At 38.2% G+C, this 14115-nt stretch overlaps 1 protein-coding gene across 1 annotated transcript in view; it reads left to right on the forward strand.

Moving 5' to 3' along the window:
• ATRNL1 (attractin-like 1) overlaps positions 1-14115 on the forward strand; it is an 827041-nt gene that overhangs the window by 494025 nt on the left and 318901 nt on the right. Inside the window, exon 27 of the mRNA XM_006831380.1 lies at positions 6857-6964. Coding sequence (XP_006831443.1) covers positions 6857-6964 — 108 coding nt within the window. The remainder of the gene's footprint in view (positions 1-6856; positions 6965-14115) is intronic.

Below are 14115 nucleotides of genomic sequence, written 5' to 3' on the forward strand. Positions count from 1 at the left end.
GTACTATTTTTCACAGTGGTTGAACCATTTTACAGTCCAACTCTCTGTACAACCTCACCAGCATTTGTTTTCTGTTTTTGTTTTTTAACTTTTCTATTAATGCTGAAGTTACAGAATATCTCATTATTGTTTTGATTTGCATCTTTCTAATGATCAGGAACATGTCTTCATAAGTTTGTTCGCTGCCTGAATGTCTTCCTAGATGAAGTGTCTGTTCATGTCCTGTTCCCATTTTTTAATTATGTTTGTTTTCCTTTTTTGATAGCAGTGTTGCAGATTCATTGGAATTTTAGAGATTAGTCCCTTGTCTGATACGTTGCTGCAAATACTTTTTGCCCAGTGTGTGGGCTCCTTTTTGACTCTTTTGGTGAAATATTTCAATGCACATAAATGCATGATTTTTAGGAGGTCCAGTGATCTGTTTTGTCTTCTACCATTGGTGTATTTTTAGTAATGTTTGATAGTGTATTTATGCCATATACTAGAGCCTCGAAGTTTGTCCCTGTTTTTTCATTGATGAGCATTATAGTTGTAGGTTTTACATTTAGATCTTTACATTTAGTTTTGTTGTTATACATGGTGTGAGTTATGGGTCTTGTTGAAATTTTCAGCAAATGGATGTCTCGTTTTCTCAGTACCATTTGTTAAAGAGTTTGTTTTTGTAGCTAGTGTAAAACATATTTGGGTCTCAGTTCATTCTCCTGTAAAAGGATTTCCAGTTTTGCCAGTGCCATTTGATATGTTTGGCCCACAACCAAGGTGCTCACCTATGAACAATTCTGACTGCGGGAGAGTGGGAGCTCCTTGGGGTACGTGGGTAGAGGTTGGCCTCACTTCTGTTCACCAGGGGAGTGTGGAGAAAAAGAAACATCCTATCTGAATTGCTGCAAACCACAGGTATGTTTTCTTGTCTGGTTGCTCCTGTCTGGTCAGAGACACCGTTTACCAGTCTCTCGTTATTTTTGTCACATCTGCTCAACTCTTTCTCCTACTAAGCATTCAGTCTACTTCTCTATCCCTTCATCTAAAGCTCAGAGTTTCAGGATTATCATCTGTATCTGTTTCATTTGGTTTCTATATTTTTGTTGTTGAGGGTCTTTTCTGCCTAGTCCACTATCTTGCCACTGCCCCATAGTCTTTCATTTTCATCAGTTTTTAAAGCCCTTTTCGCTCCCAGAAAGCAAGGTTGTGTCATCTACAGATTGTTAGAGTCTTCCTTCAATCCTGCTGTCGTGTTCTTCATATAATCCAGCTTCTCAGATGATTTCCTCAGAATACAGTTTGAATAAATATGATGAAAGGATAAAATCCTGGTGCTCACAGTTCCTGATTTTAAACCATTCGGTATCTCCTTGTTCAGTTTTAACAACTGCTTCTTTATCTATGTACAGATTCCTGATGAGAACGACTAAACACTCTGGAACATCCATCCTTCACAATATCATCCATGGTTTGCTATCCACGTAGTCTAAAACCTTTGCATAGTAAATAAAGCACAAGTAAACATCTTTGTGGTATTCTCAGCTTTCAGCCAATATCCATCTGATATCAGCAGTGATATCCCTAGGTCAATTTCCCATTTAGAATCTGTGAATTTCTTTCAGTGCTCTGTTAATGTACTGCTGTAACTGATTGTGTATAATCTTCAGCAAAATTTTATTTGCATGTGGGATTAATGATATTGTTCAGTGATTTTTGCATTTCAGTGCAGTCACCTTTCATTGGATGAGCACAAATATGGATCTCTTCCGATTAGTTAGCCAGGTCTTGCAAATTTCTTGCCTTAGACAAATGCGGGCCTCCAGCACTGCATCAATTTGTTGAAACATTTCAATTTATATTCTGTCAATTCCTGGAGCCTTGTTTTTCTCCAATGCCATCAATTCTTGAACAGATGCTACCTCCTGAAATAGTTGAACTTTTTTCTGTTTTTTGTTGGTTTTGTGTGTGTGTGTGTTTTAGCTTGTGAAATGGTCAGTATGTTCACTCTTTTGTTTTTCTAACTCCAGGTATTTGCACATTTTACTGTAATACTTTGTCTTCATGAGCTGCCCTTTGAAATTCTCTGTTTCCCTCCTTTTATTCCATGTCTTACTCTGAATCCAGCTTGAAACTCTGGCAGCTCCCTGTCAATGTTCTAATGCAGTTGTATTTGAAATATCATTAGTAAAATCATACTTGCATGTGAGATTAATGATACTGTCTGGTGATTTTTGCATTCCATTGGGTCATCTGTATTTGGAATGGGCACAGATATGGATCTCTTTCAGTCAGTTGACCAGGTGGCTGTCTTCCAAATTTCCTGGCATAGATGAGTGAGTGCCTCCAGTGGAGTATCCATTTGTTGAAAGATTTCAATTTATATCCCATCTGTTCCTGAATCCTTGTTCTTTGCCAGTGACTTCAGTGATCCTTGGACTTCTTTCTTTGGTACCATTGACTACATGCTGTCTCTTGAAATGTTGAACATTATCCATTTATTTTTGGTATGGTGACTCTGTGAATTCCTCCTATCTTCCTCTGATGCTTTCTGCATCATCCAATGTTATGCCCATAGAATCCTTCAATATTGCAAGTCAAGGCTTGATTTTTTTTTTTTTTCTTCAGTTCTTTCAGATTGAGAAATGCTGAACATGTTCTTCCCTTCTGCTTTTCTAACTCCAGGTCTTTGCACATTACATTATAATAGTTGTCTTCTCGAGCTTTCCTTTGAAATTTTCTGTTGCTATTTTGCTCTTTTGACTTGTTTTGATTTTCTTCAGCTTTAGCCTGAGCAGTTAATGATCTGTTCCATTGTAAACCCCTGGTCTTGCTATGGGTAATGATATGACTTCCCCATTGTCTCTTCCTATTGTTGTTAAGTGCCGTCGACCCCGTCTGATTCATAGCGGCCCTGTGTAGGGTTTCTGAGAATCTGACCATGCGGTTCCAACCAAACTTGCAATCCAGCACATTAACCTGCAGTGCCCCAGTGTGAATTTGATTACTATGTATTACATCTGGTTAGGTTCATGTGTATCATCATAGTCTAAAAATAATATTTGTAATGAGTATGTTATAGGTTTTGAAAAATCCTATCTTTCAATCTCCAGCACTGTTTCTATCACTAAGGCCATTATTTCCAACTACTAATACTTCGTCTTTGTTTCTAACATTTACATTCCAATCACAATTAATTATTGATCCAGATGTTATTTGGCAAGAAAAAGTTCTAAAACCTTTAAGTCATCATACCAAAGCAAAAAACAGTTCAGGAGAAAGTGCTTTGCCCATCCTAAGTTTAGCAGTAAGAATATTTGCATCCTTTCCCCAAAGTCTGGAATTCAGCTGTGTTACAAGAAAAGCCCTCTCTTACTAGTCCTCTGCTGAACAGTCTGGAATAAATTCTTTTGGCTAATCCCCTATTCAGACTCTTTATTGTATACCATATTGTGCCCCCATTGTTTTTATTTTACTGTGTCATGTTTTTCACACTACAACTGACCCATGATCAATAAATATGTTAGGGCTGCTGACCTCCTGTGGAGCTATAAATCCACTTACAACTTTTGACTTCCCCAAAACTTAATTACAGCAGCCGACTGTTCATTGGAAGCCTTACTGATAGCAGCAACAGCTGACTAACACATATTTTGTATGCTATATGTAATATATGATGCAACTCCATACAAGTTGCATTTTCAAGATGAGGTAAAAATTTCAAGGTTTCGCTCCTGTTGGCATAGTTGTAGCAAGAACTTCATGAGTTTCTGTATTTCTAAACCATTCTAATAGGATTCATCTGTTGTGGTCCTGATCAGAATGGGTAAATGAAACCATGGCTCCAGTAGGCCATACGTCTAGAAGCTAGTTTTCTTCTCTGAGACATAGATTTCTTTCTTCTCTTTGGCTCCCGACGCATAGAAACCAATAGTTGCATTTTAGAAGGCTGCTTTCAACCTTCTAAGACCCTAGACTTTACTTACCTTCTTAGGATACAGAACATGAACTTTATGACGCTATTATGCCAACTGACTGAGTTGGTCTATGAGTCCTAAGCTTCTCAACCCACAAAAACCAGTCTCACAAGGTGTTTGATTATGTTTGACAAACACATGTAGCTATATCCTCTATGAATATGTAAGCATTCACAACATATCTGTTCAGGCAAGTACTTATATCTGTTTTTATCTGTGCATTTATATGTATATACCTGTACTTACCCATATGCCTATATGCCTATATACGTACATATGTGACCATATACTTGTTTTTAGGGTTTGCGATTTTCTTACAGCAATTTTTAGATGATTATGGCAGAGATAGTTTTTGTTTTGTTTTGTTTATGTCTGTGAGTACACATGTATGTGTGTGCGTACCAGAGACAAGGAGGTTGGTGTCTTCTAAACTTAGCATCTCTTGACACTTGAAGTAACATTTTGTTTACTTTTTGCATAGACACAATGTTCAAGTCAATAGATTGCTTCTGTTGGGAAGAGAACAAACCACATTCTGTTTTCCAGCTGTTTCTTTTTTAAAAAAATATTTATTGTGAATTGTGTGATAGTTTACATGGGAGAACATTACCTTTACATCCATCCTATCGTATATAGTTTCACTGCCAAGGTTACAATCCCCACCATGCATCATCAACCAACCAAAGGGTATATATACCCTGCAAGCATGCCCCCTGGTCATCACACAACCCCTCTCCCTCTCTGGGTCTAGAGTCCCCAGCCACTCCATCTTTCCACGTCATTGTCTCTGCCTCCATCTCTGGCATCACTGTTTCTCTGGGTAGGGTCCTGCACACCTCTCTTCTTCCTTGATGGTCCCAGGGCCCTCCGCTCCTGGCCTGCAAAGTCAACCACTCCCCTCCTTTTGCTACGACACGTCTACCTTTCCATTTCCAACCCTCACAGTCAGTCCTGAAGCTGGTGTATTTTTATAATACAATTTTTAGTTTGTATCAAAGTGAATTGTTTGGTGGTATCGGTCACACATTTTACGTCGAGTATATTTTTCAATATGTCTTCATCACTTCTAAAGAAAATGTGATTTAAGGTTTTAAGCTACCTCTCAGAAGCAACTGTGTCATTTCTATCTTCATAGTGTCACTTGGACGATCTGTCTCTAATAATAAAAAAGCAAGGCGTTAAGATATACCTTAGACCATAGTTTCATGAACACTCTCACTGCTTTATCACAGGTGTTAAATCAGAATGTGAAATAATAAACTGCCATTAGGTATTGACTTGTGTTCATTATCTGCAAGGGAGTTTTATGAATCCTGTACCCAGTACCACATGCATTTATATTCAAAGATTGGTAGTTAATGTCTTAAGTTAATACCAGTGAATCTTTAAAAATCTCTGTGAGTAATGAAGCTTTTCATTGTGTTCAAGGATGCTGCCTTTCGTCAATGATATGATTTTCTTCTCATTTGAAAGAGTATTTAATTGCTTTGCTCATCCACTTTTAATATTTAATAATAATTTTATTAGCTGTATAGAATGAGAGGGGCAAGATTTGTAATATCTAATGCTAGTCATCAATTTCTTCTTATCATGACTTAATGAAGATTATAATTACAGGGAGAGACAGAAATATAAATTATCTTGGTGGTTGGGTAGGACTTGCTAGTATATTGGTTTTAACTTGGGCAGATATTTGTTTCTTTCTCTTTAAGGCCAGAAAACAGGCATAAAGTGAAAGAAACAAATATCCAGGGTTGTTTTTTTTTTTTAACAAGTCCTGGCACAAAATACCCACAACTTACGAATCACTCATTTAAAAATGATAAACAGAAAGGCTTTGCATAAAGTGATGTTGCTGTTGTCAAGTGTCATCGAGTCGGTTCGGACTTACAGCGACCCTCTATAGGGTTTCCAAGGAGCGGCTGTTGAGCTTCAACTGCCGACCTTGCAATTCAAACCGACTTTGCAGTCCAGCGCATTAACCCGCAGTGCCACACCAGGACTCCTGCATAAAGCTATAAACTTTATAACAAAATAACAAATCCTACTGGTTCCATTAGGAGCCCTGGTGGCATAGTGGTTACCAGTTGAGCTTCTAAATGCAAGGTCAGCAGTTCGAATCTACCGGCTGCTCCACAGGAGAAAGGTGAGACGATTTGCTCCCGTACAGCCTTGGAAACCCTATGCAGGGTCCCTGTGAGTGGGAACCAACTCCACAGCACACAGAGCACCATGATTGGTTCCCTAGCAATTGGCAGGGAGTTGTGATGTCTTATAAGACTACCAGCGGGAGAAAGATGAGGCTTTCTGCTCCCGTAAAGATATACAGCCTTGGAAACCCTGCACAGAGTCGTTATGACTTGGAACCGACTCCATGGTAATTAACAACAACAACGTAAGACATAGTCTTGGCAGGTATATGTACTTTTAATATTTAGAATATAATTTGAAAGATTTTCATTATATTTTCTTAAACATTTTTATTGTTATTTGCTTTCAGTTTTTTTTTTTATTAAAAGCATGGATTATTTTGAGGGGGAAATACAACAAAGCCATCATCCTAATAGCACTTTTTGCTTCAGTAACATTTCTTACCTGAGGTTTTCAGAGTGCTTTTGAGTACATTTCATTAGACCTGTGAGATGGAGGGAGGTCAGGGGAAAGGTTCTTTGCAGACACTGCACATTTAAAGCCTCTATGGAAATATAACCAAAGCCATGGAGAGAAAACGATTTTCATCTTTAATGATCTAGATATGGATACGTGTACGAAATAGTTCCTAAGTTTTGAGTGCCATTTGTTTAAAAATGAAACTGGATATTGTTGTATTTAATGTTTTGTTTTAAGGCTCATTTCAAACAAATCATTTTTAACCCCCTCCTTCCCCCCTCCCCCTCCAGCAACTGCTTCGTGAACGACAGCAGATGGCCAGCCGTCCCTTCGCTTCTGTCGATGTAGCTCTGGAAGTAGGAGCTGAGCAGACAGACTTTCCGCGAGGGCCATTAGAGGTAGGAAGACTGGTACTGAAAGGGGACCCCGTGGTTATTTGCATATTTATATTGCTTCTCTAATCTGCATCTGCTTCTAAAGCCAAACACAGTCTGATTATCTAGAGTTGACAAGATTCAGCTACATTGTTATTCCATTTCCAAGGCACTTTGTTTTAATAGTATGACATGAGCTGTAACAAATGTCACTGGAGAATCTATTAGCCTAGGCAAGAGTGACAGACTGCTCACCTGGCAGCCTTTCCCTGACAGATAGGAGCCTAAGGAATTTAAGATATAGGTGTGATGTAAGAAAAAGACTGCTATCTTTAGTCCTTGTGAGTACCCTGGGCCTGCTAGTTCAAAATTCACGTCTGTATTTATTAACTAAGTTGACTATAAAAAAAGATGGGTGGAGATGAGTTGCATTTTAATTATTTAGTTTCATTTTTTTAATGTTAAGTGTTAAATATAGTGACTGTTTTCATGTGTGGTTAATGGTCCTACTGTTACAGAATGAAACACTGCCCAGTCCCTGCATCAGCCTCACAGTTGTTGTTACATTTGAGCTCATATGATTATTACATGACTTTATTTCAAATGCAGAAATAGAATACAGTGAAACAAATCAGCAGGTACAAGCTCATGTGGTATTAGATCCATAAGTCAGTGCATGCAGTCATTTCTGACAATAATAATCTCCAAAGAGGAAACATTCACAGCCTGTGCTTCATGATTAATCATAGCATTTTTGATGTATAGTAATTTAATTATATGCTTATTTTTATTTGTATCTTATGGTAATATTTTTAAGTAAGATGATTAAGAAGCTATATAGTTGAAATCTTTTCTTTCAAAAAGTTCATTATTTGACTAATTGCCATGTTGCTACTTTCAGTTTCTGCTTTTCTTCAAGGAAAGCAAGGAATATAAAAATAGATCTATCATAATCTTCTTCAGTACCTAGATACAAATATAATTGATTTTGTCCATCATGTTTTTTATTATTCTGAGAAAATAAAGCTAAATCCAACATCATGAATACTATACAAAGGGCAAGTCTTAAAGACCAGTTTCCTGTTGATTTTTTTGTGTGTGTGTGTGGACTTGATTTTTTTACTACTTAGATCATAGGTTGCCATGGAAGCTTAGAACATTAGGACATTTGTGTGTATATTTCCCATTACTGAGGGAGATATTAGAAGAGAGACAGAAAGATTAAATAAAAGCTAAAGCAAATGCTTTAATTTCATTTTGGCCCCTAGTTTCAAATAACTATTATAAAACCTTTAACAAACTGAATGCCTGGACTATTTGAATTCAATTTCTTTTTTCTCCTATTGATTTTATTCTGGGTTCTCTAAAGAGTAAAACCAGTGAAGCTTATATAGAAGTATGTAGAGAGATTTACTTCAAGGGAATATGAGAGCTTGTAATCCACGGGTCGGGTGGTGGCCTGAAGGCTTCTGCTAGCTCATGTGGTTGTAGGTCTGATGAATCCAATATGTACAGGTCAGGTGACAGACAAGGGCTTCTGCTGACTCAGAATTGAGGTCAGATGACAAGCAGCATGCAGGATCAGAGGAAACTTGCCAGGCCCCGCCCCCAAGGAAACGCCCCTTTCATTTGATTGGCTACTCTCATCAGATAGCAAAATGGAAGCTTTCTGTTTCTACACAGATTCTGTGTTAATGTTTTGGTTAACTGGGGGAATAAATTAGTGTTTCAACACTCACTGTATAAAGGTGGTCATTTTGTTATTTGGATACTTTGGTGCTCCATACTCAAAATCCTAAATTCAATAACTAATTTCCTACATATTATTCTTTTTGTTCTTCAATATTCTTTATGGTCATATGTTCAGTGATCTCAAGTAAATATACAACTTTTTTATTTTTAATTCAAGTTTTAAAACCTTGTTCAGTAGAGATTTAGAATTTGGTTACATCTTCTTAAAATTAAATATCTAAAGTAAATCTGAGTAGCAAACTTCTAATTTTTTTGACATTCCTTTAAATATAATGGAGGTGGAACAAAAACATTTAAAATCATACATATACTGCATTTTAATTTGCTCTTTGCTAAGCATTTTGTAGCCATTACTTCTAGTGAGAAGTTACCTATCTGATACAAAACACACACAAATAGATATCGACATGCATATGTATATATGTGAGGTTTCTTTTCGCTTGCTACAGGAACCTGGAAACTGCTCCAAATCTCTCTTCTTTTATGTACATAAATTAGTACATTGTGGATTATCGATTTGCTTACAAAACAAATTCTGATGTGTATGGCTTTAATATAAACACAGTAAGGATTTTATTCAAACCTGAAAATCAAAGTAATTTTAGCTTTTCTCAGCTAGGTTTTACTTACAATTCAGTGTTTAGATTCAACATAAACCTATAGGTTATCTTCCTATTACTGTTATTCATATATTTATTGAGCATTCATAATATGCTAAATTAAGGGGAAATTTTCTTCTACATTCCATTTCGAGTCTTACATGCTACTCTGAGTTTCTCATCTATACAGTCAGGGGTACGTATAAGGAGCAACATGAAATGAATTACCTTTGAGAAGTCTGTTGGTAATTATATATTATTATACACCAGAATTTCCTACTTTATGAAATAGCTGTGGTTTTACTTTTATATAAGCTAATTATATATGGAAGGGGCTTCAAAAAGTTCATGGAAAAATGAAATTTAAAAGTTCTCATGAACTTTTTGAAGCCCCCTCATATATATATTAATACACAAGGAGTAGTGAATCTTTACAAGACTTGTGTGGTATTAAAAATCCTTTGTGAAATTATATATATATATATAGATAGATGAATACTCACGCTCCAATTTATCCATTGGATGTTTTTGTGTTTTAGTAATAAATTAGAATGCATTATTAAACTTTAACAAGTAAATTTAACATGCAAATGTATAATACAATTTCTTAGCTAGTCAAACAGTCAAGCGCTTAGCTAGCTACTAACCAAAAGGTTGGCAGTTTGAATCCACCCATAGGCTTCTAAAAGTTCACAGCCTTTAAAATCGTATGGAGTGCACGTCTGCTGTCAAAACCAGGGCGTCACCAAGAGTCAATGGCAGTGAGTTTTTGTTTCTTTGTTTGCTTACTTATAAAAAGAGACTTTTTTTCTTTTTTTTTGGTAAATGAGTACCCATAGTGTTTCTCTGTCCTTTTCTCCTGCTAAGCAATACATTGGACAATGCATCAAGAAGGCCATAGAAGAACTGATTCATTTGAGTGATAGTATTGGAGGAGACTATTAAAAGTACCACGGACCACAAAAAGAACAGATAGATTTGTGTTGGTCTAAGTATAGCTGGAGGACTCCTTAGAAGCCAGGATGGCCAGATGTTGTCTCTCATACTTCGGACATAGTGTCAGGAGGGACCAGTCCCTGGAGAAGGACATCATGCTTGGTAAAGTGGAGGGTCAGCAAAAGAGAGGAAGACTCCCAAGGAGATGGATTGGCACAGTGGCAGCAGCAATGAACTTAAGTGTAGCAACCATTGTAAGGTTGGCACAGGGCTGGGCATGCATGTTTCATTCTGTTGTGCATAAGGTCTTTATGAGTTGGTACCAACTCAATGGCATCTAACAGTAACAACAATAAAGTAATCCATGATCATTGTAGTAGTTATTCAACAGATGTTTATGGAATGCTTCTTGTATGTCAGTCAGTGTTTCAGGAGCTGTTCTAAGCACTTGAGAGATAATCAGGGTACATGTTGAAGAACTTTGTCCTAATGGAGCTTATCTTCTGGTCCAGGAAAGTAAGTTACTTACTAAGTTAACAAGTAGGAAGTAGCGTGGCTAAAGAGAATAAGGGATTTGGGCAGCTTTAGTAAATAGGATGATAGTCCATGGACAAGTGAGCCAGGCTTGGAGTGAAGTAATCCCAGGGCCAGAGCACTCCAGGCTGAAGACAAGTACTGCAGAGACCTGAAGTTGGTGGCATACTGGGCGGAGTTTTGGAACAGCAAAGACATGGGGGGGGGGGCGGGGAGCGGTGCGTTGTTGTTGTTAGGTGCATGGAGTCAGTGCCAACGCTTCCTGATTCCTTGCACAGCAGAACAGACCTTGCCAGGTCCTGCACCCTCCTCACAGTTGTCTCGTTTGAGCCCATTGTTGCTAAAACTGTGGTATTCCATCTTGTTGGAGGTCTTCTGCTTTTTCGTTGCCCCTACACTTTACCAAGCATGATGTCCTCTAGAAACTGGCTCCTGGTGATAACACATGAAAAATATGTGCGTTGTAGATCTCTTCAGACTCGTGAGCGGCTCCAATGCGACTTCAGTTTGTTAAAAATTTCAGTTGGTATTCTGCCAATTCCTGGAGCCTTGTTTTTCCCCCATGCCTTCACTGCAGCTTGGACTTCTATCTTCAATACCATCTGTTCTTGATCCTAACATACTTCTTGAAATGGATGAGGACAGACTTTTTCTTTTTGGTACAGTGACTCTGGGTATTTCTTCCATCTTCTTTTGATGCTTCCTCCATCAATCAATAGTTCGGCAAATATTGTTGTTGTTGTTTGGTGCCATCGAGTCGGTATCAACTCATAGTGACCTTATGCGCAACTGAACAAAACACTGCCTGATCCTGGGCCAACCTCACTATCATTGCCACGCTTGAGCCCACTGATGTTGCCCCTTTGACAATCCATCTTGCTGGGGGTCTTCCTTTTTTTCTGTGACCCTCAAACCTCCCAAACATGATATCCTTCTCCAGTGACTGGTCCCTCCTAACAATATGTCCGAAGTATAAGAGACAAAGTTTGGCCATCCTGGCCTCCAAGGAGCACTCTGGCTGCACTTCTTCCAACACAGATCTGTTGGTTCTTTTGGCAGCCCATGGCACTTTCAATATTCTTCTCCAACACCATAACTCAAAAGCATCAATTCTTCTACGGTCTTCTTTATTCACTGTCCAGCTTTCTCATGCATATGAGGTTATTGAAAACACCATGGCTTGGGTCAGGCGCACCTTAGTCCTCAAGCAGACATCTTTGCTCTTCAGCACTTTAATAGGTCTTGCACAGCAGATTTGCCTCATGCAAAATGTTGTTTGATTTCTTGACTGCTGCTTCCATGAGTGTTGATAGTTGATCCAAGAAGAATGAAGTCCTTGACAACAATCTTTTCTCCATTGATAAGAATGTTGTTCATTGGTCCAGTGGTGATGATTTTTGTTTTTTTTACATTGAGATATAATCCATACCAAATGATGCAATCCATACTTTGCTCTTTGATCTTCATCAGTAAATATTTTAAGTCTTCTTCACTTTCAACAAGCAAGGTTGTATCATCTGCATATTGCAGGTTTTTAATGAGTCTTCCTCCAATCCTGATGCCATGTTTTTCTTCATATAATCCAGCTTCTCGTATTATTTGCTCAGCATACAGGTTGACTAAGCATTCTGAAAGAATACAACCCTGTCGCACACGTTTCTTAATTTTAAACCATTCAGTGTTCCCATGTTCTTTTCAAACAACTGCCTCTTAGTCCATGTACAGATTCCTCATGAGCACAATTAAGTGTTCAGGAATATTCATACTTTGCAATGTTGTCCATAGCTTGTCATTATCCACACAATCGAAAGCCTTTGCATAGTCAACAAAGCACAGGTAAATATCTTTCTGATATTCTCTGCTTTTAGCCATGATCCATCAGACATCAGCAGTGGTATCCTTCATTCCAAAGCCTCTTCTGAATCCAGCTTGAACCTCTGGAAGTTCTCTGTCAATGTGTGCTTGCAGCCATTTCTGTATTACTTTTATGCAACCTGACTCTTAAGACAAGGACAAGTTGTTTATTTGGAAATTGAACGCTATGCTGATAAGGGGAGTGGGGTCAGGAGAAAGGAAAGGGTGACTCATGAAGACAGCTAGCACTTTGGACAACTAGTGCTTAATCCCACTGGAGAAATCCCATTTGGGTGCCAGGGTCAAACATATGACTCAAGTTCAGCCTCTGACTTGAGTTTGTACCAAGCTCACTTCAGTCACTAGTTGAGGGCTACTCCTTGGGTGGTCTGAGAAACCCTCTAGCAAAGAGATGTCGGTTCTAGAATTTGGAAATCAACAAGTCAACTGACCTGCTGAGAGACATGGAAACCAACTTATAGTTTCAGTAAGTAGGGACAAGTATAGAAACAGAAAGGAAGTCTTGTTAGGAGGCTAATACAGTGAATCCGGGAAGAGTTAAAGGTGGCAAGGTCTCAGTGATAGAAATGGAAACAAGTAGTCAGATTATGGCATATATTTTTAACATGTTATCATTATGAGTATAATGTGCTCATTTTGATCTTATGTTTATAAAAGGAGTTCTGATGGCACAGTGGTTGGTTGATTGGTTGCTAATCAAAAGGTCGCCAGTTCGAATCCACCAGTTGCTCTGTGGATATAAAAATTATAGCAGCAGAAACCCTGTGAGGCAGTTCCATTCTGTCTTATTGGGTTGTAGTGCGTTAGAATCAACACAACAACAATGGGTTGGGTTGGGTTTTCTATTTGTAAGATGAATAAAAAGATGGGAAGGGATTGTCTTTAATTGGCACTGTAAATAGCTCTAAAACATTGATGCTATTATATTTATCGGTGAACCAATGAGATGCACTGTAGTCTTATTTTCCCTTCCTATAACACATGGAATATGTGATTGTCTTAAGTAACCAGTAGACGCCAAGACAAATGGAAACCAACGGGCCACTCCCCCTAAGTGGCTCAGAAGGATTGAACCTGTAGATAAGGTGCCACACTAACAGTATACCATGCACTTGGATCATGATAAATAGTTTACAGTCATTTGAAGTCTTGGTGTGGCTCTCTAGGGTAAGCACTGGACTGAAAATTGGGTTGAATTGGAAGGTTAGTAGTTCAAACCCACCAGCTGCTCCTTAGAAACCCTATACACGGTCGCTATGAGGTGGAACCGACTCAATGGCACTTAACAATAACACTAGTCATTTAGGTTAAAATGACGGTAATGTTCAATTTGTGTGCATTCTTTATTTGTTGTTGTCGTTGCTGTTGTTGTTTCAGCAGGGGACAAGGAAGAAGAAAGAGAGTTTTGCTCTTATAAACGTTTATGATTCCTTAAGTGCCAAATGAAATTTTTGCTGGGACATTATTCTTTGTTTCTGT

This window comes from Chrysochloris asiatica, unplaced genomic scaffold (assembly GCF_000296735.1).
Source record: "Chrysochloris asiatica unplaced genomic scaffold, ChrAsi1.0 scaffold00003, whole genome shotgun sequence".
Lineage (NCBI taxonomy): Eukaryota > Metazoa > Chordata > Mammalia > Afrosoricida > Chrysochloridae > Chrysochloris > Chrysochloris asiatica.